This window comes from Calypte anna, chromosome 3, assembly GCF_003957555.1.
Source record: "Calypte anna isolate BGI_N300 chromosome 3, bCalAnn1_v1.p, whole genome shotgun sequence".
Taxonomy (NCBI): Eukaryota; Metazoa; Chordata; class Aves; order Apodiformes; family Trochilidae; genus Calypte; species Calypte anna.
Genome location: NC_044246.1, coordinates 22,114,462 through 22,139,717, shown reverse-complemented (window position 1 = coordinate 22,139,717; position 25,256 = coordinate 22,114,462). Strand labels below are relative to the sequence as shown.

General features: G+C 42.7%; 1 protein-coding gene across 1 annotated transcript in view; it reads left to right on the top strand.

Annotated features, from left to right (window-relative positions):
* KCNH1 (potassium voltage-gated channel subfamily H member 1) overlaps positions 1–9,435 on the top strand; it is a 182,654-nt gene extending 173,219 nt beyond the window's left edge. The window contains exon 11 of the mRNA XM_030447664.1: positions 8,587–9,435. Coding sequence (XP_030303524.1) covers positions 8,587–9,435 — 849 coding nt within the window. The remainder of the gene's footprint in view (positions 1–8,586) is intronic.
* Positions 9,436–25,256: the final 15,821 nt, after the last annotated feature.

Sequence of the window (25,256 nt, the reverse complement as noted above, 5' to 3'; positions counted from 1 at the left end):
TATACAGATTAAAAAGTATCTGTACCACATGGTAAAAATGAAAAAAAACCCAACCAACCGAACGAAAAACCAACAAAACACAAACTCCTCTCAAACAAACATGAAAATAGCTGCTACAGACTGCTGACACTTGGCAAGCAGAAAGCAGAAACTTGGTTTTTTCCTCATTTACTACAAACAAGAAGCTCCTACAGAGCATTTCATGTTTTAAGGGACATAGCAGTTCTCAAGCGGTAACACATTCCCACACTCAGATCTGTCATCATTTCCCCAAATTCTGGCCTACACATTAGGTATTTGCTTGCAACAGCTACTTTTCCTCCCAGAAATAATGAAGTTCTAGAAAAATTTTCGCAATACGTATTTAAGTGTTTTTTCACTTAAATTCCTTTTTCTAAGTTACGAAGGAGGTTGGTAAATGAGCTATAATGTACTGTAATTGTGAATGTCTGTCCAGACTATTGGCCAGTGTCAAAGGTGTGGTTTTTAATTTTAATTGTGTGGTTGTGTAAGTTTACTAATGACAATGTTTTAGAGCCTATTTTGGGGAGCAGGCATCTCTTGGTGCCTCAAAACTTGCTAGCGAGGCTGTTGCAGATCAGGGAGGTTTTGTCTATTATTCCTACTAATTGCTCTGGACATATAATTTTTGTAAAGTCTTCTTTCTTTTCTCTCAATGCTAGCATAACCTATAAACATGAATTAAAGTGAGGAGTTTGATATAAAGTAGAATCTTGACTTCTGCAGAATTTCTAAATAAATAATACCGACAAGATTAAACGCTAATATTCAAGCCTAGAGTTTGTGATTAGGCTATAAAATATGCTGCTACAGAGAAGAGCTTTGGTACACAGTGAAGGTGATGGTGCTCATGACAGTAACAGCTCAGATAACAGCTCAGATGTTCTCTGTAGACTAAAAACCTTGTTACCTCTTTCATCTGGGTAGTGAGGGTGCTCATTAAATTGTGAAGTCGTGTTTCACTTCTATATTAATGATCCAGTAATACACAGGAGTCTGGTTTTTTGAAAAAGGTACTGGTCTGTTTGAAGGGCCGAGCTAACTCCCCACAGGACAAAGACTTCTTGGAGATGCAAAAGGGCCATGTCCATCCACGTGTTGGTTTTTGGCCTGTGTGAGCCCAGGTGTATGCCTGAGGTTTCCTGATATCAGCCCCACAGCCAGGACCTTCCAAATCTTAGTTTGCCTCGAGTTGTCAGATTATTACTCAAAACTAGAAGTGTTTGCGAGTGCCTTGGAGGGATGTGACATTAGCTGTAGAGAAACCTGTTCCTCTCCTGAAGCAGAAACCAAATTTTGCTGTTGTCGCCAATAAATCTAGAGAGAACTTACTGACAGCTGCAGCATTATTGCAGACTTGGGCTTTTTCATGTGGCTGTGAGTCCTATGCACAGATCATCTGCTTGAAACCCAGGGTCAAAGCCAAACAACATGGGACTAAAAACTGAGTAATTTGTGTCAGCCTTTTAACAGGTATGTGAACTTCAAGCATCGAGCCTTGAAATTTGAACTGCAGAATGGGATCTGCACTTTCACTGGTCACAAGTGTGACCTGTGTACTAGTATACCTTCTCATACATTTGCACCTCTACATTACAGAGGTGAGATTAACTCAGGAATTGTCTGTGGTAATAGATAAAGAAAGTAAAACCCACTGTAGATTTTGGTGAGAAGTTTCATGAGACTTCAGTGTTGATCCTGTATTTTGTTATTTCTGACAAGCTGATACATGGTCTCATTTCTCCACCATTTTCCCTGACATCTGCTAATACAGTGCTATAGGGATGCTTCACCATCACAGACTACCTTAATCCCATGCAGCTTTGGCTTCTTTAACATCAGTGTCAAAATCATTTTTATTGTCACGCGTTCTGTCTCTGTTTTTTTTTTCTCTCTCTTGGTTTCTTCTTCAGAAAAAAAAAAGAAAAAAAAAAAAAAAAAAAGAAAAAGAAAGATTGAATCCAATTTTTATCATATCAGCCTGAAGATATTTTCATCAGCTCTTGGCATATGCTAGATGGACTATATGCTAATAAATGCCTTTTTGTGATTGCTTTCCTCACACTTAAGTCCATTTTCTGTGAGCACCGTATGAAGTAATTTAAAGCTTTTAAGTGTTTATGATATCTGGTGCATCCAGACTTTGTGAATGTTTCTAGATCTGTGAAAGAGAATTATTAAGCACCAGAGAAAAATGCTGTCGTTCATGCTAAGGAAGACCTGCCAAATCTTTGAGAATTTGTGCATGCTATAGACATGGAAAGAAGGGAAGGTTGCAAAACTAATAACAGTAGCAGCTTTGTGGCTTGGAACCTCGTATTTGGAACTCCATTATGACAGTCTGATTCAAAGCATGATGAAATCTATATTTCTTTCTCTTGCTGTGGATCTTGGATCAGTTCTTACTAATCAAACTTGAAAATTGCAAACTTTTCAATGCAAAATTTTTGTGTAAGAACAAAAGATAATTTCCACTGCAGATGCAGGCGGGTCTTTCTTAGCATAGCAGGATAAGGTTTTCAATATAACTATAATGTGTTTTAAATGAAGCATCCACTAAGCCTAATCTTTAAGGCTGTCTCATGCAGTGCTGTCACAGTGGTTGCGTTTACAATCAGAAAACAAGACCAGAATATGGTTGCTAATACATTACTTCTGCCTTGTTCTTCTGGTTACTTTCCTGGGAATGTGCTGAAGGGCACAACTTCTTACAGCTCAGCAGGCAAGCATTGCTCTGGTGCATATTGTGGGCTGCCAAGAGTTCAGAGGTGGTGAAACCTCTCAGTGGGCTGCTCATGAGTAGAGTTAAAAGAGATAGTAGACTTCTTAATTCCCTGTGTGCACCAAGTAGTCTTTCCTGTTGTATCCAAACAACATGCCATTTTGAGCTGTTTCATTCAAACCTGGGCAAGTTCCAGGCAATGTCAAATCTCCATAGTACTGCCCACTAATGGCTTGGTGGTCCTGTCTCTCCTTGTGTGCAAGTGGTGGGCCCAGTGAACATAAACCTGTCTGAAACAGGTGAACAGCCTACTCAGGTATTTAAGGCTCAGGTATTCAAGCCTTTCTTGTATTTTCTCCTAATGTTCTTCTAATGTTGTCTTTGGTTTGCGTGTGACTCCTTCTGCTGTCATTTGGCGTTGTAGTCCTGATGTCATTTGATACGTGGTTTTCATATTGGATAAGACACTGTATAATCAATCCTTGCCTACCCCTATTCATGCCATGACTGATGTTACACATCCTTGTCATATTCTGTACACCCCCACTCCTGTCTTTGTATAAAGTAAGCAGGCACTTAAATTTCCACATCTGCATTTGCATCTGGTCAGAGGAGGTAACACTGTTGCTGAGCGTGTCAGCCCCTTACCCTGTTGCAAGGTAGTCCTCAGTTTTCATGCCCAACTTGCCATAGGTTTTCTGAAATGTCTTCATGAAACAAAGTGAGCACCCCTGTGCCTGTTGCCCTCTCTTACTGCTCAGAAAAAACAACATGGCACTATGCGAGATAGTTGGAGAGAAACATCAGCAAGGAGTGAGATGGGCAGGGCAGTGGGTAGATGAGGGAAACGTCTGGAAGGCTCATTTTAGGATTAGTTGTTTTACTTGGCTTTTTAAAAGGAATCTTGCATTTAACTCAAGCAATTAAATATCCCAGCTTTGGGTGAGAGTGAGAATTTAAGCACCAAGCACTGCCTATTAAAGATGCTGGAAGGCAGCAAATAATGCAAACATCTCCAAACAGTTAAAACTGGAAAGCTTAGCATTACATTGAAAATTTTAAAGGTCTGAATTTTACCTCTTCTGTGTCAGTAAAACTATTGTCTAAATTCTTCACAGTACTAACTGACTAGCTGTAATACTTCTGCAGAGATTTTTAAACATAATACTCTGTAATCAGTTTCTAAAAGTGAATTTTGAAGTGTCTGGGGGAGCGAGGAACAGAAGTGTCACTGATGTAAGACAAACTCACTCTTGAAGCAGAAATTGCAGGAATCTTTTATGAAGATGTGATTATGGAATCTTTGTTGCTCTCAAGCTCCATGTTTTTTAAAAGATGCAATCTAGTTGTAACAAGATTCCCTTCAGGGAATGCTCCTTCAAAGCAATCCTATGCTGGGTGTCACATGGCAGCTTTTGTCAGTCTTATCATAAAGAAATTATGAGTCATATTCATAAAAAATGTCCATGCTGTGTTATTTAAATGATGCTTGGCTTTCGGTGCTGGCACAGGAAAATCCAAAGAACAGTTGCTGGGCACTCCATATTTGAGAACCAAATAAGATATTTCAAGTACTCATTTATGTCCACCCAATTTTTTTATAATTTAGGGAGGAATTATGACCCTAATCTCTGAAGGCACTAATTTGACAAATGCAACTTGAAAATTTTTTGAAGATTAGAAAGAGGCAGAGTCTTTACTCAAAGCTTACCAAAAATTTCACCTTTACACCTAGTTAATACTGAGAAAAGGGAAACATGGTGAGTGTAACCCTGTCTTTTTTCCTTAGACACAGCTCCTGCAGAGGCAGGCGTGTGCAGGGTGTTGCTGTCACAGGTCAGGGGGGTGGATGGGGGTGGGAGAGCACTGGGACGTGTCAGCTCATTTCTCCACTTCTCAGAGTCCATCCTTGAAAAACAAAATTGTTACTGAGTCATCTGACAACTGCATGCCTCAGTTACATGTTGATATGATTGCAGTAATCTGTGACTATCATAGCTATTTTTTTTTTAAGTTTTTGACAAATCTAGGCTGATACTCCCACAATACTCACATTTCTGGCAGCTTGAGAGGCTTTCCAGTAGAGCTACAAGATGCAGCACATTTTTAATAAAAAAACTGCACAGTTTATAAAGCAGAGGTCTCCTGTGTTTGTGTGGCATGCAACATCAGCTGTCCATGAAACATACTTTGAACATCCCACACCCCCAACATCCAAGTGTAAAACAGACTATTCACACTCCTGTTCCTCAAATATTGGCTTCTTATGACTCTAAAGGAGACAGGGGTTGGTGCTTTGTTTGTTTTTTAAGATAAATACAGTTGCTTCTGGCACCATTCACCTATAATAAGCTTTCCTCTGGATTAAAAAAAATAGAAAAAAAGTAGATTTCTGTGGTTTTCTAATTTTGAGAAAATCTTTCTTCCAAGTCGCACTAGTTGTGGAGGTAATTTTAAGTTTGCTTTAAAAATTCTGGAATTTCAGGAAGCATCTTTACATTTCTTAGTAGTGGCATTGTTTCTGTAGTCAGTTTTTGCTGGGTCACATATATATCCCCTGCTTTCTTTTTTTTTGTTGTTGTTTGGAGAGTGTAAAGCACTACCCCTTCCAACACAAAAGTGAATGCTTGGAGAGACAGATAAAGAGGAACTGCTGTAATGTTTTTTGCCATAATATTTTGGATTTTAACTTTGTATAAGATCCATATTTTTAGCCCCCAAAGTTTTCCACATGAAAATTTCTGTCTAGGTCCAGGTTTCTCTTCCTTAAAACAAATGAAACCAATTTTCTTTTCCTTCATACTCTTATACTTGTTGGAACAGAGGTACATATGTCAATATAACACCTCCCTTTTCTGAATACATCGGCTGCTGCTGAAGCTGTTCAGCCACTTAAAATTGCTTTTGCCTCAACAATTTTAAGAAAACAGTCCATTTAAAAGGACTTGCATTTAATCTTAAAAAAGACAGCAACAAAAAAAAAATCCAAAATGCAGTTGCATAAAGCCTTTTTTTAATTACTGCTGAGCTTTGCATAGTTGTAATACTTTTGCTTAATACATAAATGTGGAGCTGACTTGAGAAAATAGGGCATTGGGGAGCTTATAAAAAAAGGAGAGCACTGACAGCTTCTCAAAGACATGTTACTCTCTGACAGGTATTTATCCAGTGTCTTAGGAGTCAGTTGCAAGAAGCCATCCCACAAGTCAGAGGTTGTGTCCTCTGGCAAATGTGTGCAGATTTGATTTGCACCATGTGAGTGTAGCTTGTCACATACACACACACACACACGTATATATACATATACAAGACCTTCAACAGGATGGGAGAGCTGAGGACTGTATTTCTGCCTTCACACAGGAGATTGCTGCTGTGGTGTAGTTGGTCATAGCTGGTGTAAGGCCTTATGTGGAAAAGGAAATGAGGGCTTCATTGGTGTGGCAGCAGTTTCCTATAGCAAAGCTGGGATTTATGTAATTGCTTGGTCCATGTATGTTCCTGTTTCTGGTGCTGCATGATCTCCTGAAGGCAGAGGAGGGAAGGCTGACCACCACACAGCCAGAAACCCCCCACCTGCCCCTGGTGCTGTGCTTAGCTCCAACAGGGCTCACCCAGACAGTGCAAGCAGTGGGGCAGTGGGGTGATGGACACTACTGACAGAGTGTTTCCCACTGTTCACCTTTCTGTGTTTGATGGTTAATTTGCAGAGACCTCTCTTCAGCAGAAACCATCCTACCAGCTGCACGAAATGCAGTGGCTTGGTACAAGTATGGGCTGGGCTAGGCTGTTAATAATTTGCTGCTTAAGGCTTTCTCCATTGCCCTCTGTGGTGCTGTAGCAAGGGCAGGTTCTGTCCAGCAGTTTACCCGTTTATGTTCCAGTCATTGAACAGTGAGAGGTGTTCTTGTGCTTACCAGACGAGGTGCTGAGTGGGCTGCCTGGAGCTGGGGTTGGATTAGGCAAGGACCCTACAAAGCATCCTGGGCTCTTGCTCTTTCAATCACCCAGGTGCCTTACCTGGTGACCCCTGTGAAGGTGACCATCGTACCACCCAGTCACATGCCACTTCTGAACATTTAAGGAGAACACAGAACCCGGAGCCAGGGGTTAGACTGTGGCAGCTCCTGCACAAAGTGACACCATCCCTGTTACCTGTGTGACCACCCGGCACTGGCCCATGCGTGACCTGGATGCCCACACCAGCTCCAAACATGCAAACTCCAGGAGACGAAGGGCTTTGAGGGTCACAGAAGCTTGCAGAGCCAAACAGACCTGTCTTATAGTTGCCTTGGTTTGCTGGGGCTTTGTGCCACCAGAGCCAGCCTCAGCCTGCTGCTGGAGTGACCCCCTGAGACCCCTCCCTGGCAGTGCCTGGCTCCAGCAGAGGTGCAGGGCAGCCACCCAAGTGCCTGGCTGGCACTTTTCCTTCCATTAAAGGGGGTCTGCTTGTGGCTGGGGATCCACTACCCTGGAGCATTGGATTGATTCCCCCTTCCCAGTCAGTGAGTGCTATTCTAGTACTTCTAGGGCTTACGCGGCTTTGTCCGCTTTCTCCTGAGCTCACTGCTCCAAGTTTCCCTGAGGAAAAAATAACACTGTCAAGTACCTTGTTTTCTTACTTTTATCTCACATTTGGTTTCCTAATTGCAGCTTGGAAATAAAATACTCTTCCTGCTAATTTTATTCTTTTGTGTTTGGGAAACGCTGCCAAGTCTGGCAACTTCTTCCTTCCAAAGACACAGCGTTAAGATGGTTTTTTCCCTGCTTCATAATGACAAAACTGTTGAGAAGCACTGGAGTCAGGAGAAACATGCATTTTGTGTGTGTCAGTGAAGCAGTATTATTATGTTTAGTTTAATTTGAGTCTGTCTGCAACAGAGGAATGGGTTTATTTACACATTTCCTAAAAATGATTTGAATCTTAGAGTTATTTCTGCATTTGAGTATAAGGACATTGAGCAGATTTTCCTAAAAGCAGCTAAAGAGATTAGGCATCAGCACTCTGTAAAAGCTGGGGCTAAACATCATGTGTGGGAGCACTGGCAGACTTTCACTGGTGCCATGAGACCCTTGGGATGCTGCCACAGAGGAAGATACGATTTGGAGGAAATGGAAGATTAACTTTTCTTTTAAATTAAATCTTTACTTAATTTTTAAAAATTAATTCTTATTTTTGCAAAAATGTTGCTTTTTCATATAAATAAAGAAGTGGGCCCGGATGTGAAGCTCTTCAAACTTCACCAATCCACAACTGGCTTCCCCCTGTCTCACAGAGTCCCTTCCCCACTGTCCTTGTACCCTTCTTGGCTGTGGGACTAACTTGAGCTTTGCCTCATCCCTAGATGAGGTATGTGGGAGGGAAGAGAGGGCACTTTGCAAACTGCTGTTGGAGAGTCCAGAGCAATCTCTGCTGTACTGACCCCACTAAAACAGTATCAGATCTCCTGCATGACATGTAGTGAGTGAGCTCTTGGATGAGACTGCTGTAAAACATAGCTGTCTCTTCATCTATTAGAAACTTGGTGCCAAACCACAGAGTCAGGAAAACAAATGTAAGAAGTCACTTTTAGCATAAAATAGAAAAAGTCACTTCATGGGATATTTATATTTCCAATGGCACTGCCTTGCTGACCTCTCGGAACTGAAGAAATAATTTTTCTTCTGCTTCTTTCTGGTGTTGAAAACAGATGGTGTATGCTCCTAAACAATGAAATAATCTATGTTCCACAAAAGATAAGAGACTTGAAAATGTTACTATAAATGTGCAGGGTTGTACACCTTAACAAAGGTGCAGTTAACAAACGTGCAGTTAATCACAGAGTTAAATCTCTTTCCCCCCTTAGATTGTATTCCGGAAAATCAGTGATGTCAAACGTGAAGAAGAGGAGAGAATGAAGAGGAAGAACGAAGCCCCCCTGATCTTACCCCCAGACCACCCCGTCCGCCGGCTCTTCCAGAGATTCAGGCAGCAGAAAGAAGCACGGCTGGCAGCAGAGAGGGGCAGAGATCCAGACGACCTGGATGTGGAGAAGGGCAACATTCTGGGGGAGCACTCTTCCACCCGCTCGGTGGTCAAAGCCAGCGTTGTGACTGTCCGGGAGAGCCCTGCCACCCCCGTGTCCTTCCAGCCCCCTTCAACATCCGCGGCCTCTGACCAGGCGAAGCTACAGGCCCCGGCGTCGGATCACGGGGGATGTAAAGTGTCGGGAGACTACCCCCGACGGAAAGGCTGGGCCAAGTTCAAAGATGCCTGTGGGAAAGGTGAAGACTGGAACAAGGTCTCTAAAGCTGAGTCCATGGAGACTTTACCAGAGAGAACTAAAGCTTCGGGGGAAGCTACCCTGAAGAAGACAGACTCTTGTGATAGTGGCATTACAAAAAGCGACTTGCGCCTGGATAACGCCGGGGAGGCGAGGAGCCCGCAGGACCGCAGCCCGGTCCTCACTGAGGTCAAGCATTCCTTTTATCCCATCCCAGAACAGACTCTTCAGGCCACCATGCTAGAAGTGAAACACGAGTTGAAAGAGGACATCAAGGCTTTAAACACAAAAATGGCCAATATAGAAAAACAGCTCGCTGAGATACTTAGGATATTAACCTCAAGAAGAAGCTCCCAGTCGCCACAGGAATTGTTTGAAATATCCAGGCCCCAGTCTCCTGAATCAGAAAAAGACATGTTTGGAGCTAGCTGAGGTGTTTCTTTGTAGAAACAAAGAAAGAAAGAAACAGTCCCCTAACATTTTAAATTTAATCTTTCTTGAAAATGAATGAGGGACCTGTTCACTAAGCATGTTCCCTGTGTCTAGAAAGGTACGGTAACAGGAATTGCAACCTCATGTCAAGATGGCAGCTGACTCTGAAGCCTTTTTGACAGCAAGGGTACAGTTTCTAAAGTTTTTCTTTTCTTCATTGATGCCCATTCCCCCACACTCCCACTCTCTCCCTTGGGATGTTGGAATAAGAGTTCTGGCAGCAGCAGCCATCCCCGTGAGCCCCAGGTGACCTCTGAGGTTTTTGGAGCATGCCTTAACGTCGTGAGCTTGCATTTTGCCTGTCTGTTTAAGCACTTGCCAGGGTGCTTATGTTTTCTGCATTTGTTCTGGGGTTTTTTTGCTGCTGCTGCTGTCACTGTCTCAGTCACCTGTACAGCATGTTAAATGCCACAGTATATTTTCATATACCTCTAATAATGCAAAAAGCTGTAGGAGATGTGTGACGTTTCAATGAAACATACGCTACTCAGTACCTACGTCATTTTTGGGTAGCAAAGAGAAGGCTAAAAAGATGAAAAAAGTTGTACTTTTTAATTGCAAAAGACATATTGCTGAAACAATTGTCTCTAACAACTTCCTCACCAATAGGCACAGTGTTTCAGGTCTGTTATAAAAGGCATCTTCCACATTTGCATTCACTGAGTCAAGGATAATGGTTTTCAAAAAACTTGTGACTCAGATGTGTTTGAATATTGTTACCTTTGCCATTAACTCCAGCTACTTGAGGACAGAGGGTTAGGTGTGAAGTGTAACAGCCCACTGCACCATGTACTGTGAACATCAGTACCAGGTCCTGCAGATTTGTCTCCCATTGAAAATATACTGTGGCATTTATGTCCTGGGTTTGCTATGAATCTGCTCTTTTAATTCTTGTTAAATGATTATTCAGAAGTTTCTGTTTTTATAACGTTCATTGTGGCCAAAGGCTTTCCCAGAACTTTTAAAGATTTTAGATTGTGGCATTTTCCTCTATATCCAGATGTGTTGTTTCTGATCTACTCTAGCTGGTAAGCAAATGGATAGTAGAGGTAGAAATACAGTGCTAACTGTATATACAAGTGCCATTGTAGCAGGGAAACAAACAGATCTGCTTCTTAAAGAAGGAGATGTTTCCAAAACTTATATTTTCATAACTTCTTTTGGAGGAAGATCGAAGCACTTTACCAAAACAACTCATTTTTCATTAGATAAGGTAGCATAGCTGGTGTCATGGCTTAGACTACCACCTTAGGTGTATATTCACTAACCACTAATCCACTGATCCAGTATGTTCACTATTTAACAGTAGCTTAGAGATGAGAAGCATAGTGCAACTTTCTTTTTTTTGGATTTTCTTTCTTTAATGGCAATAGATATTAACACAGCATGAGAGCAGTTAAGTCTCATTCTTTTTCCATGATACTAAGTCATTTACAAACTACAAATGACTTTCTGGTGAAGATATTTGTTCATGTTAAGTAAGGAGGAAGCAAGGAAAACAACAGATATGAAAGGATGGTGGCCCAATGCTTGCATGGTGCAATACAGAACTGTGTCAGACATCCCTGGGGAAGTGTGAGGTCCACAGATGAACCAGCACAGTGGTGAGGTCGAGCTGTGCAAAGCTCAGGTCATGAAGTTCAGTGTGTTTGTTTGTGTCTGTTCCTATGGTAACTGCCCTGCTCTCAATGATGCACAGATTAATTCGAGTGCAGCACCACTATTCCCAGGTCTGGAGGCAGCTGGTTTAGGATTGGGTTTTAAGAGACAGTGCCCACAGATTGTGAATTCTTACCCAAGGACTGGAATATTTCTGAGAAACAGCTATCGGGATCAAACCTGAAGGTCACAAGAAGAGGCAGCAGGGAGGTGACTTGCTCTGAAACTAAGGTCCAATTTCCTTAATTTGTTTCTGGTTCCATATTGACTTTTTTCGAGTTGTCAGTGGTGTCTTTTACCATCCGGCGCTGCTGTTGTGCAGCACTGAGGAGGTTTCTCTGAGACTCACGCTGTGTGTTTGCTGCTTTAACCACTCTAAGTGGCAACAGTTACCCAGAATAGCTATAGCATGATTACTGTAAGAAATCCATACATCAGTGGCTTCAGTTAGAAACTGCTGACTTTCTAGTCTCCTCAGTCAGTAAATCCATTGGGTAATGGAATTATGCCTAAGTAGACCACAGGAATACTAATATACAAGGATTTCTCATTGATGCCCCAAAATTCCAGCAAGTTTGTAGAGACTGGCTTGGAGCTAGTTTTCTAATCCAGGCTAATTCCTAATCAGTGTTATAATCCTGACACTTCGTAAAATTTGTTAAAGGATGAGAGTCTTGCTGAACTTAGCAAGTGCTTTGTGAAAATGTCACCCACTTTCCTACTGCAGTTGGATAAACATGGAAATTAGTTTATCCCAGGTGGATGAGGGAGGAAATGTTTATAACCTTCAAAGTTTTTACTGCCTCGTATCTCCAGAATGGCAGTGCAGACACAGAATTAAACATCCAGTTGCAGGTTCCCTGGCCCCTTGCTGCTGAAACCAAGGAGATGTTTCTCAGTGGTATTTTTATGTTCCCTCAGGGATATACTAAAGGTTATTCTCTTGTTGCCTGGAGTCACAGCAGGGCCAGCCCTAGGAGTCCCAGAATTAGCCACATGTGTCAGTAAAGGAACCCCAGCCCCTAATTGCTGGGGTTACTTCCATGAATCTTGAAGTTGAGGATGATACTGTGCTCTTGCACTTTCTGTGGGACAGCAGATGGGTGCAGCAGTGAGTCTGTTTTTAAGGCTTTTACAATGGCCTATAAAACCATTTATAATCTATTTGTAAAGCCTTCAAAGACTGTAATATAATCCTGAATTACGCTTAAATTTTAATATCTTTGATGACTATGGCCAAATTTGGTTTTGTGACTGTCTTGGAACTCTGCTCCTTTCAGTGACATCTTCAGGGAGTCTGCTTCTGGTCAGCACTGACAGCAGTAATTGTAATTCAGATTTGCACATTTCTGACTGAGATTAGACCCATTTTATTTTTATGAACTGACAGGGACTAAAACTAGCTGTAGGAGACTACACCATCCCTCAGTAATGTGTATATGTTTTAAGAGAGTTTTTTTTAAAAAAATACACTATCAAGGATGCCCTTTGGAATCCCTGGGCTACCGAGTGGCTAAAACGAGCAAAACCTTGCCAGCTATGGGACTGTCACTTCTTTGAGCCTCAGCCTAGTTTGGACCTGTGCTGTGGTGCCCAGGCTCTGCAGCATCTCTCCTTTAGAGAGTGACTGACAGCACCTCTGTTACAAACTGGCCTTCCCCATTGAGCCTTACACTCGGATGCCTGTGGCTGGACAGCCTGTGTACCCACCCTGACTGTTACTTGTTCTTTCATTTTTGTCAGCTTCTCATTTTCCTTTTGTTTCTCTTTACATGTTGGCAAAGTCTTTTCACTTACGTTGTTTTCCAGCTTAGAAATGAATGATCTCTGAACATGAGACCTTGTCCCTTAACAAGCAAATGCTTGTATGTACTTTAAGAGAAAAATCAAAATGCCTCAGCTTTAGTTCTTCTGCCATTTACCAACTAACTAAAATAGTCTGCGTTAATCTAAATGAGATTCCATTTTTACTATACAATGGAATTAGATTTCTGTCAGAAGCAGGAAGCTGAGAGAAAGAGCTTGGGTTGTGATTTAATAAAATGGAAACTTCTAAAAGTTCATGCTTAAGCTGTTAGAAATAACACTGATCTGCAGCACAGGATGGTAAAAGCAAACCCCAACCCTCAACCCTCCCGTGTTCAGATACATTTACTTCTGTCTGGTATTACATGTATACTTTTAAAAACACCATTCTTGCTTTAAATCTCTTTCACAGTGCTGCCCTGAATCCCAGCGAACACCCTGTTTAGCAGCTTCGAAGGTGATGTTCTGCTTCTACAGTACTTCACTTTAATGAACTGAACAAGATATTTACTGTAAATATCTGGTGATATATTTTCAATCAATCTTGACCAGTCTGTGAAAGAATTTAACACATTATTTGTCTTTACTATATAAACAACATGTATAATTACACTTGTGCAGATGTGTGTACCCACACACAGATATATATATCTATGTATAGGTAAGTCTGTGGATTGCGTTTCTGTTAAGTAAAGCACATCCCTTATTTAATGATTCCAGTTCAATAAGGGATCTTAAATCTTCCCAGAAGATGTCCACCGAGTGTCCTAGTTAATATCTTGTTTGTTAACTGTTGAACTTTTCAGGCCATGACTTTTGGTTTCTCTATCTGGCCTCAATTTTATACTGTTAGTCTGGCGAGTATTGTCACTGAGAGAAGATGTGGCAATAGTCAAGAAGCAGAAATCCATGTGAAACTGGAAAAATGCTGTATCATAGTTGGTGGGAGTAAGGCTCATAAGCCACTCTTTGTTGCTTATGGTATCCCTGAAGCTAAGCTGCCCTGGCAGTGCTTCTCATGGCTTTTTTTCTGCAGGAGGAATAGTAGACTAATTGGGTTTCTTTTTCATAGTACCAGGGGCTGCCTCAAAGGTGCTGAGCCTATCCTTCTTCTCATAGGCAGCATTAATACTTGGTTGCTGCACCTCTGTTTTCTTGTCCTGGTGTTAGGTGGTGAAAAACATCTTCTTGCTGAATTCTTCATTTCCATGTAGTCTCCTGTGGGTGTGTTTGAATAACAAAGTCTGTGTTTCAGCTGCACTTCTAATTCATTAAAAGAAACCTTTTAGAGAGAGTCCTGTGCAGGGGAAGCTCCAGAAATCTGAGGTGAGGTACAGTAGGTTACTGTATCCTTCAATCTGACAGTTTTGACCACATTTTTGTGGCAAGCATTGATTCAATTAAATAAAAATAAAGCGTTTTGCAATAAGATATATCCAACATTTAGCCTTAAGACCTTTTCATAAGTGATATCATTCAAACTGTGATTCCATTCTCCTTCCTTCTTAATGTTCTCTAGTATTTACAGTGTTGCCTAAAGATGAAGCACTTTGATTAGCTTTCTGAATCTAATGGAAATCACTTGCTGGTAATCACATTTCTTTCTCCACTTACTGCCTTCTTATTGGGATAATGAATTACTCCAATAGCCCTCTCCCCTTGCAAAACAGAGATGTGACCATTGCCAAAACACTTTTGTGTACCAGGGAGTCAACCCTTCATATTGCAGAAGTGTTTGTTTCAAAGGGGTTTTTGACAGTTCAATACAGCTAATGTGAATTTACCTGCAACTGTAATTTGTCTCAAGCTGATTGTTGAGTGTTGTGTAAACATACTTAGTGTGTAATTTGAGAACATCTCTGTAACTGGATCTAACTGCCTAGTGTTAACAAAACAGTCTGGGGTTTTCACTAACTGCTCTGAAAGGCTCATGGTTTTTTTCTTCTTCCCACTGAATCTGTGACCACCGACATAGAAAAAGAATCATTTTAGCTGTAGATGAAAAAAGTTCAATAATCTTGTATCAGGATGAACTGCTATATAAAGAAATACCAAGTTTTCTAATGAATGTGTTATATTATTGTACCTACATACAGTCAATATTTGTACATCTGTTGGAGACCTGTCTGCGTTCCAATATTTAGCGGCCACTGCATGGACACTTTATCAATATGCAGTTAATGCAGTTGCTTTGGCGTTTTTCAATGTATTTCACTTGTTTTTATCCTTTCAGAAATCCACCAAATACTCTTGATTCTTTTTCTTTGCATTTGTCACTTTGTTCAATGAAGCATGACTAGAAAAAGAGAACGAGTAGATACTATTTTTGTGGTCAGCAAAGCAGCTGCCAGTAGATAGACAGTGTGTGTACGTGTGTATGTATACATACACACTGTCTGGGAATGTTTCAGTTACAAATGCAGCCACCTATGTTAATGATATCCCTACTCAACATTTTTAAACAAGCACAAATAATATTTGTAAAAAAAAAAGTTTAATTTTATTTATTATAGTAATAAACTATTTTATACATTATGGTTGCTTTGGTGTGCTTTTCCATGTGTTGAGTCATACACTTGCAAGATCATTAAGGGGGTTTTAAGTTACTCCATAGAACCTCTGGCTGGCCATTTTATTGCTGTTGGTTTATATCTCATGTATTTATCAGTAGAGATGTTCCATATTACTGTTTTGGTTATAAATTATTTGTTTCCTCAGATTTTCACCTGCTGTATAGCAGTACACTTTCAGGGATTTACACTTTCAGGGTCCCTGAACTCAGGTGTTCTGTAATGTGAAATGTCCTGGCACCCCAAGCAGTGTCCTGCATCCTGGCCTCCAGTCTTGGTGAGGTGTCTGCTGAGCAGGAGCAAGGTCACCAGAGGATGGCTGTGACCTGTCTGAAACAATCGTGTGATATCCTGAGGGTACACATGTCCATGGTGGGTATATGTGTTAAACTCTGATCACTACAAAGTGAACACAGAAGTACTACAAGGCTGCTGGAAACCAGAGTAGTAGTGATCAAAGAGCCTTTGGCTGTCTCATCATCTGCTGCAGAAGAAGGTGACTTTACCTTACATAAAGGCAAAAACAACAGCAGAGTGGCAGCCAATGGAGTTAAATCCAGTTGGTAGCTGCCCACCAGTCATGTCACCCAGAGTGCAGTTTTAGGGCCGGTCCTGTCCAGTGATCTAGATGAGGGGATTGAGGGCTTGTTCAGTAAGTTTGCAGAAGACACCAAGTTGGGTGAGAATGTTAATCTGTTCAAGAGTAGAAAGGCTCTGCAGAGGGACCCGGACAGATTGGACCAGTGGACCAAGGCCAATAATAAAAGATTTAACAAGGCCAAGTGCTGAGTCCTGTACTTTGGTTGCAACAACCCCATGCAACAATTGAGGCTTGGGCTGGAAAGCTGTCAGGCTGAAAAGGACCTGTGAATGCTGGTTGACACCAGCTATGAGCCAGCAGTGTGCCAAGTTGGCCAAGAAGGCCAGCAGCATCCTGGCTTGTATCAGGAACAGTGTGGCCAGCAGGAGAGGGGAAGTGATTGTGCCCCTGTACCCTGCACTGGTGAGACCACACCATGAATGTGGTGTCAGTTCTGGGCCCCTCAGTGCAAGAGAAACATTGAGGTGCTGGAGCAGGTTCAGAGAAGGGCAACCAAGGTGGTGAAGGGTCTGGAGAACAAATCTTTGAGGAGAGGCTGGAGGGAACTGGGATTGGTTAGTTTGGAGAAGAGGAGGCTGAGAGGAGACTTTATCACTGTCTACAACTCCCTGAAAGGAGGTTGTCAGGAGGTGCGTGTTGGCCTCTTTTCTCAAATGAATCATGACAGGATTAGAGGAGATGGCCTGAAGTTGCACCAGGGGAGGTTTAGACTGGATCTGAGGAAGAATTTGTTTCCTGAGAGAGTGGTCAGGCATTGGAATGGGCTGCCCAGGGAGGTGCTAGGCATCCATGGAAGTATTTTAAAACTGTAGATGAGGCACTTAAGCACATGCCCTGGTGGCCATGATGATACAGATAAATATATTTTATTCACTGCTTTGGGGGGTGAGGGAGTGTTGGCAGTTGGATGCATTGATCTTAGAGGTCTTATCCAACAATGAGTCTGCTGAAGCCCTTATGAGTGTCTCACCTGCCAGTGACACTACTGCTACAGGCAGCAGTGAATATTATTTTGTTGGCTACCTCAGCAAAGAAACCAAAGGTGATGGGAACAGGGGAATCCTTTCAGGTCAGGGCAGGCATAGGAGATGGTCAAGCACAGCAGCTGCTCCAGATGTGTATACAAATATTTACGATGTCAGCTTAGACCCTTTGATCTTTGCACTTTTTTTTGTGGCTCATTCTCCAGCCTCTGTGTTTGAGGATTTGGTGAATGCAGCTGTCACCTGTATTAAGACACTTCATGGGGATGTGAATCTCATCTTCAAAAGAACAGAAAGAAAGCATAAACTTCCAGACTGCAGAGCCAGTGTGCACTGAGAGCAGCCAAGAAGTACAAAGAGGAGCTATTTTTAAAACCATTTCTGCATCCACTGTACTATGTGGCGTGACAGGATCTCCAGTCACTAGCATTGTTTCACTGGCCAGTACAGAAATCCAGCTTTCTTTTGCTAATGTTATGCAGTGTTCCCCATACTTACTAGAAAAGGGAAAAATACCATAGTTAAGGCATATACTGCTTTTTTTGTTGTTGTGGGGTTTTTGTTTGTTTTTTTCTTTTCAGGTCTTTAGAGGCTGTTGTTCTCATTTTCTGAACTCCCCATTATTTTCTATGCTGGGGCATTTCCTGCATTCTTAGCAGTCTCCCTGGTTATGCTGCAAGCTTAAATTAATGCAGAGAAGGACAGCATTGCCCACACACATTGTTCCCCATCCCTCCTCTCACCAGCCCCTCAGCATTTCAAAATGAAGGTTAGTAACTACTGCACTTTTTTTTTTTCTTTTTTTTTTTTTTTTTTTTTTTTTCCCAGATTTGTGTCACAGATTATGTAAGTTCAGGTTTCACCTGCTGGCTCATCAGCCCTGGGCTCAGCTGAGGGGTGGCAGCAAGCAGCAGCCCCCAGGGCCCACCTGTGGCAGTGCCAGGTCCTCAGTCCCCGCACCTGGGAGCATGTTCAGAGCAGGGAGAACAGGTTTCTAAAGCACAGGGGGTGTGCTGCAGCTTCTGACTTCTCTCTGCAGTAACTGCAGGTATTGCTGCTTCTGTTTTGTTATGAGTTAGAGTGCAAAGAGCAAAACCTGCAAGATTCCTGAGGGTGAGTAGCCAGGGCAGAGCTCAGGGTTGCAGTGTGTGTGATGCTGAAAAGCCTCCCAGGGCTGTAAAGGAGCCCCTTGCTGGTAGTACCAGTGGGCAGAGGGCCTGGAGCACACCACACCTTCCTCACTTTTATGCTGCTTTGTGTCTGGCAGCTTTCAGGGACCTCTCCTGAGGAAGTGGAGGCTTTTCCAGCTGGGTCTGCAGGGGCAGCAGCAATGACTCCCAGGTGTGTGTCAGCTTGGCTGGAGGTGAGTGCTGATTATGCTGTTTTGCCTTTTGTGTTCAGAGTCATTGGGAATCAGGCTGCTTTAATTGCCCTGTGGTGCATTTATCACTTCAGCTCCAGTGCTTGTTTGCACTGGAGTATATACAACCAGCATAACCCAGCTTTTCTGTGCTACTGGAACCTGTGGGACTGCACTGCAGCAGATCTAACCGCCTCTCACCTGTGTATGCAGTAGCAATGTCTTTTACTGGCTTGACCTATTACTAAAGGAAGAGCAGAAACTATTTCTGCTCAGTCCATGCCAGCAATGCACCTGCCTGGTGTAGGAGGATGCTCCGGGCAACCCCCAAAATCAAGGGGAGTGACCACCCATGTGCCTTATCATGAGGCAAGGGGTGGCTGCTATGCTTCAACCTGTCTACCCAAGGTGGGCCCTGAGACTTGATGACATCTTGGCTGAGGAGCTGCTTTCTGTCCTTCCTTTGGGCTTTAAGGTAGGTTACAAGGTTACAAGGCTGCAGATCCACATGGAAAATGCTGAGAAGGATGCAATGTTGCTATGATATTTATTACTGCCAGCAGTGTGAGGGGTTTCATTGCAACAGGAATATTGTATATGAAGAATAGAAGCAAACACAAATATTTTTCACCCATAACATCACAGTTTTGTTCCTTTCATTCTAGTTCACCATAACATCAGCGTTGGTGCACGGAAGCTGGGGGGAATAACCTGTCCTGCTGTTGAAAGACAGAATGAATAAAAGCCTGCAAAAGACCAAAAGGCAGCATTAGAGTGACTGAACTCCTAACATGTCTGCCAGAAGCAGACAGATGCTTCTGCACACCTATATCTGCAAAATGCATGTTCTCAAGCCATGTCTTTTTGGGTTTTTCCTTTCATTTTCCTCTCCCATTCCTGGTTCCCCTTCCTAATTGATATGAAGCCCTCATGTAGGGCATGTGACAAATTCACATCTAAGCTGCCCTGTGACACAGGCATAGGTTTAAAACATGCTTATCTTTGGCAGGCTGATCCATCATGACCCACTCTCAAGCTTTTTCCCTAGAATTCCCACCTGGAACTGATGGAGGCAGGAGTGTGTGAGCAACCTCCATGAGTTTGCTTTTGAGACAACTTTTCTTTTTCTCTTTCTGTTATTTTTGTTGGATTTTTTAAGTGTTTACTCGTTCAGTTTTCCTTGTAGCTGTTTCTGTTCAGGCAGATGAGGAATGAGATGAAGGTGCAGCTTTGCTCGTTACCTGGGGACGAGTAACCCCTGTGAATGTCACTGCAGTTTATACATGCAAATCTGAGGGGAACAAGCCTTGGTACAGGTATTTGTCTCCACATCCCCATTCTCCTAGGTGAAATGCACAACTAGGAGAGAAAGAAACTGTGCTGGAGTATCTATTACACATCTGGGCTCTATAAAAGAAAGGCTGCAACTTCTTCTTCAGCAGGAGTTACCGCTATGGGGTAGCACAGCGAGTGTAGTGTTAAACCTGGGAGCTACTGTGCTCAGCAATAGCACCCAGACAGCTCAACAAGAAATGGTTCCCTGCAAGCAGCAGATTACAGCAAAGGGAAATACAGTTTTACAGTTTGCTTTCAAACCTCTCCAGCAATCTTTTTTTTTGGGCGGGTGAATTTTATGGTTAAGCAGAAGGTATTTTAGAAGAGCTAACAAGGAAAATATATTGAACAGGCTCAGCTGTGGCATGAGGATAGGAAAGAAAGCTGAGCTATCTGTGTGCTGCCCCAAGTCAAAGTAAAGTATTTGTAAGGTTTTCCTTTAGAATGATAAACACTGCACACGCAGTCATATTGAACCTGGCTATTAGGTTTGAGGAGACAGAAACTAGAGCAGTTCAGCTTAAAGCTTAACTGAAAAGAAGAAAAAAACAAAAACAAAAAAACCTTCCCTTTAGGAAAGTGTTCAGAAACTGTGCATGAACTGCTGCATAAAATTTCAGTTCTAGCAACAAGAACTGTAAAAAGCTCAGTAAAATGGGAATGAGAATGTCTTGTTTGTGAGCAGCAAATAAAATCAGGCATGCTGAAAAGCTGCAGGCTGGTTGCTCTGACCTCTGTCAGGTGGCAGGAGAAATGTCTAGCAGTGCGGTAGTAAATGGAAGATGCCCAAAGTGCAGCATCAGATACCTGACAGCAGGTAGGGTCGGAATAGCTAAATGGAAGCATGATGCTGGCACAAGAGCAAAATGGGACTGACTGTCCCTGAGCCTCCTCAGACTGGGGGTTGTAAGGGGCAGTAGCACTCTGAGCTACTCTGAACTACTCAGTGGTTTCAGTAGTGGATCATGGCTCTCTTCTGTTCTGGTGCTGCACAGCACAATTCATGATGGGTCTGCAGTGATAGGCTGGAAAGTGGAGCCCAGGGCAGGCTGAGTGTTGATGCTGCTGTGTGGTGTTTTAGTGTGGGGCCCACAGTAAGGTGGCCACACGAGGGTAGGGTACAAATGGAGAGTTATTTACCTCCTCAAGCCTATGACTGGGGCAGTGGGGTTGGGCAACTGCTGGGCTTGCTTGGTCCTGGTCCTATGTTTGCCAAGAGCAGACCTAGGCCATGCCCTCACTGTGTCTGCAGCATCCTCATGAGAAGTAGATGGTGCCAGGGTGGCCTAGAGGCAGGATGTCAAGAGGTGGGAGAAGGCAGCTGAGAGTGCTAAAGTAGCCTGGAGCAGAGATGAGCCCAAATGAATCTTATCAGCCTGTAATTTCTTCGTAAACTACCACCTCAGCACAAAACTACCACCACAAGAGTAAAGAAGCCCATAACTATAAATCAGCAGTCACATCATTTAAAGAACTGTCTCATAAATGCTTATTTTTATCTCTGCAGTTTGGCTTACTATGAGGTAATCCTCCTACATACATGAGCCCTTAAAAAAAACTTTAACCCTTCCAGCAGCAGTCTGAAAAAAAAATCAACTGTCTCTATTTTTTTTTTCCCCTAAGACTTGACTTTTAAATTCATTTACCAACAGTGTGGATGTTTCTGCTCTTCTCGTATGCTTTCCAGGCGTTCTATTTTTGCCACCGAGTTTTGGAAACTCAAATGCACTAACGCAGGGATGGGAATTCTGTGGTCCATAAAAATTAATTAATTTTGTCAGGAAAGATCAGCTCTAGAGGGAGTGCTAATACAATTTAAACCTCACAGGTCATAACCGAAGTTATTTTTTTGTATTATTCCTTCAGCAAACTTTAATTTTTCGGTGGTTGGCTGATGCACCTGTCAGTAATGATTGACTTCAGCTACCCAACCATATGTGAAGTTTTTCTTAAATCCTTGTAGACAGCGATGCACTGTAGTGTGACTGTTGCTGGGAAGGTGTGTGCCACAGGTGTCCCACGTCATCTGACCCATGTCTGAAAGGACCTAGTACGCAGATACCTAAAGTTATTTCCACTTAGATGAAACTGGCCATGGGTGTGATGAAAGATGATGCAGCCCAGCTTGTGGTGAAAATTTGCCTGTTAAATCCTGATGACAGCTTAACCTGCTCTCACCCAGACCTTTGTGACTCCCAGCACAAAGAATGAGGAGGTTTTTGAGTATCTGTGTGTGTGTGTGATTCCCCTCATTAACACCTGAGTACATGTGCCTGTTTCCTCCTGCAGCAGTAGTTTCCAGGGCCAGTGATGCTGACATGTGGTTGGAGGGCATGTTCCTAAAGCTTGTGGGAGCTGCCCTGAAAACTGGGCACTAACACTCTAGCCCATTCTGAAGTATATGGGTCTGATCTGTTAGACATTGACTTTTCCTTTTCCTCTCCTCCTGGGTGCTGGTGGCATCCACAAAAGTCTCTCAGGCTTGGAGCTGCCGGTTCTTGCCCCTAGCTGGGGGTGCCTGAGCCAAGCTGGTCCAATGCTGGCAAGCCCAGAGCTTGTGATCAAACATTTGCTGAAATCTAACATAAAACAGTTGTCTTCATCTATTATTCCTCTTACATGCAACTCATGGAGGAACTAGCTGCTAGTGGCAAAACTGATTAATTCGGTGTCCATGCACCCAACACTCCTGTGCATCCTGCATCTGCAGGGGGTCAGCAGAGATGCCCACAAGAGAGGGTGTGTTCCAGAGGTCCCTTAATGCAAGAAATGAGCTACTGTAATGCAGATTTCCCCTCAAAAGGTGCTGCAGCCTCAGGGTTCTTCATAGGCTTAGCTTCAAGCAGTATTTCAGCTGTCCCTGCAGGATTAAACTATATGCCTTGACTAAGAAGTGGCTTGGAGAAACAGCAGAAGAAACAAGCAGCTTCTACTCAGGGAAGGGTGGGACTATAAAGCACAGGCACTATAAAGCTGTGACACACCATGCATAGCAATCTCACTTTTCACAGTTCCTTGAGGAAAACTCTGCCAGAGTGCCCCAGGCAGGCAAACCTCCCCTGAGCAAGTGCCAGCTGCAACTGGCTCCGGGGTGAGCGGTGACAGAGGAAATGAAGCAGTGCACAAAAGAAAGGGCAGGCTCTGTGACATTGCTATGCCTAAAAACAAAATTGCTGCAGGTTTTCATAGTTCAGCTGTTTTGTTTCTGACCTGTGGTAAGCTGGTTATTCCAGCTAAGCTGCTTCTAGCTCTCAGATATGGAAGAGATTCGAGAGCAAAGTCTCACTCACCCTCTAATCAATACAGAGTTAGAGAAAGAGCCACTTCACATCATCTTACTGTCCCCAGCTATGAGGATGTCTGGGAGGGCTGTGTTAGCCAAGGAGGGGGTTCGGAGAAAGGCACATGTGTGTGCAAGAGACTCGATTACTACAGCTTTGTGGTAGACATTTAAATCATATATGGTGATAAGCTTTTCTTTTTCTTCTTTTCAAAATCACTTGTAAACTCTTTGTGTGAGCAGTCAACACATCTGTCCAGCTCGATTTCAGAGCCACAACCTTGGGGGTTGTTTTTTCTTTATAATCACTACACTTTTGTGACTTTTAGGGTCTATCAGCAGCAGCATCCCTATGCACTGTCCCCAGACTAGAAGTGTGTTCCCTTTGGATCAAAATGACCATTATCTTACTTTGGCAATTTCTGTCTTTGCTTTTTTCGTAGGTCACTTAACTAACTTTTCCTTAGTATTTTGAAGTCTCTTTTCTCCTCTCCCCTCACTTATTTTTTAAAATTTGGTAAGTGGGCTGTTTATTTCAGTCTCTTCCAGGCCTCTGCAAGCTCCCTCCCCTCTAGGATTGTCACGGAGGACTTTCAGGGTGGATGACACTTCTAACTAATTTCACTTAATTTCAATTACATCAAGTGCCACATATTAATGAGAGTCAGTTCTCTGGTCATGCTGAGGAATATGCCTCCAAGGTGAATGTATAACGAACTACATCTATTTCAAGTGTTTCAGGCACAGCCTAAACTCTTACCTGAGCTCTGTGTCTGACCAAGAGTGCCTCATGCCTGGCCTGCTGGTGGTCCATAAGCAGGATGGAACAGAAAGCTGGTGAATGGGCTTGTTCTTGAAATACCTATTTCAAAGTAGAAGGCCAAAGAACATTTGGAAAGTTTGAGACTGAGGGACATCTTTTTATTTCTTATACAATCAATATCTGTAAGAAATACTATTTCTTAAACTGTGCAAGCACCTTTCGTACTTCTGATGCTAGACCAGGATAGCAAAAGTCTAAAGGGATGTACAGTTCCCAGAAGTTTCACATGCTGAATGAAGTTTCACCTCAACTGAACTACAAAAGCTGTATTTGCTTTTTAAACCCCCACCCTTAGGGGACAAATGTTCCACGCAGTGCACAAGAAGAATAAAAGTGACCAATGTGCACTGCACCCCCCTGCAGGCTTCCAGTGCAGATCAGTGCTTCTTCACAGCAGTGGAGCACCTATTTTTCTTACACCAAACCATAGCTTTCTAAGACACAGTTGTCAAGCCAACAGGCAGTTTCAGCTTTATTTATAGAAACAGAAAAGGATACACAATCATGAAAGATCCATAAAGCACTGAAGAAAAGCCATACCAAATCAAAGTTATTTTAGTTCAGAAATGAGCACAGTCTAGGTGACCTTCAGGGTAATTTCCATATTGGAGTAGGAAGTTTTGCATGCATACAAATTGGAACCTAATCACTTAGTAGCCCCTCATTTCATGTAAAATGGTAATCAATAGGACTGGAGAACAGACTCTTGACTTTTTCCTCCAATGCTAATTCCACTTAACTATAAAGTTTGAGGAAGTTCTTGTCCTTACCTCCTTTCTACTCTAAAATGGAGGCCAATCTAAGAGTCTTTTAATAAAGTCAGAGGCTCAGAGCAATGTATTTCTTTGTGGCTGAGAGGATCCCTGCAATCATTGTAAGTTTATCAGGAAGGTCATGTCTCCAGACAGGCAGCATTCAAAGCCAGTCTTACTTTCAACTGTTCTCAGTTTCTCCTAGAAATTACTTCTATGGGAAATCATGGCACCCTCATGGTGGGAGTGAGGAAGACTCTTTCCCTAAACATAAAGGGCTGTAGATTCTGCTTTGAAACTGCAAGAGATGGAGTTAACCTCTGGCTGGGTAGAGAGCTGAAGCCTCTGCCCTGATTTCTTCAGGAATAAATGAAGGGGAAAAATAAGCCTGCCATAGTTGTCAACAGCAGGAACATCAGAAATGGAGGCACTAAGCTGAAGCCTATCTCTCAGACTTAAATTCTTGTTGAAGGGATAAGTTATATCTGACTTGGCTGAAGCTGCACGACTGATGGAAAATAGGACACTAACTGTAGCTCCAAACAGCCCAAAATGTATGCCAGGGGGCACAAAACAGGTTTTGACAGGAGTC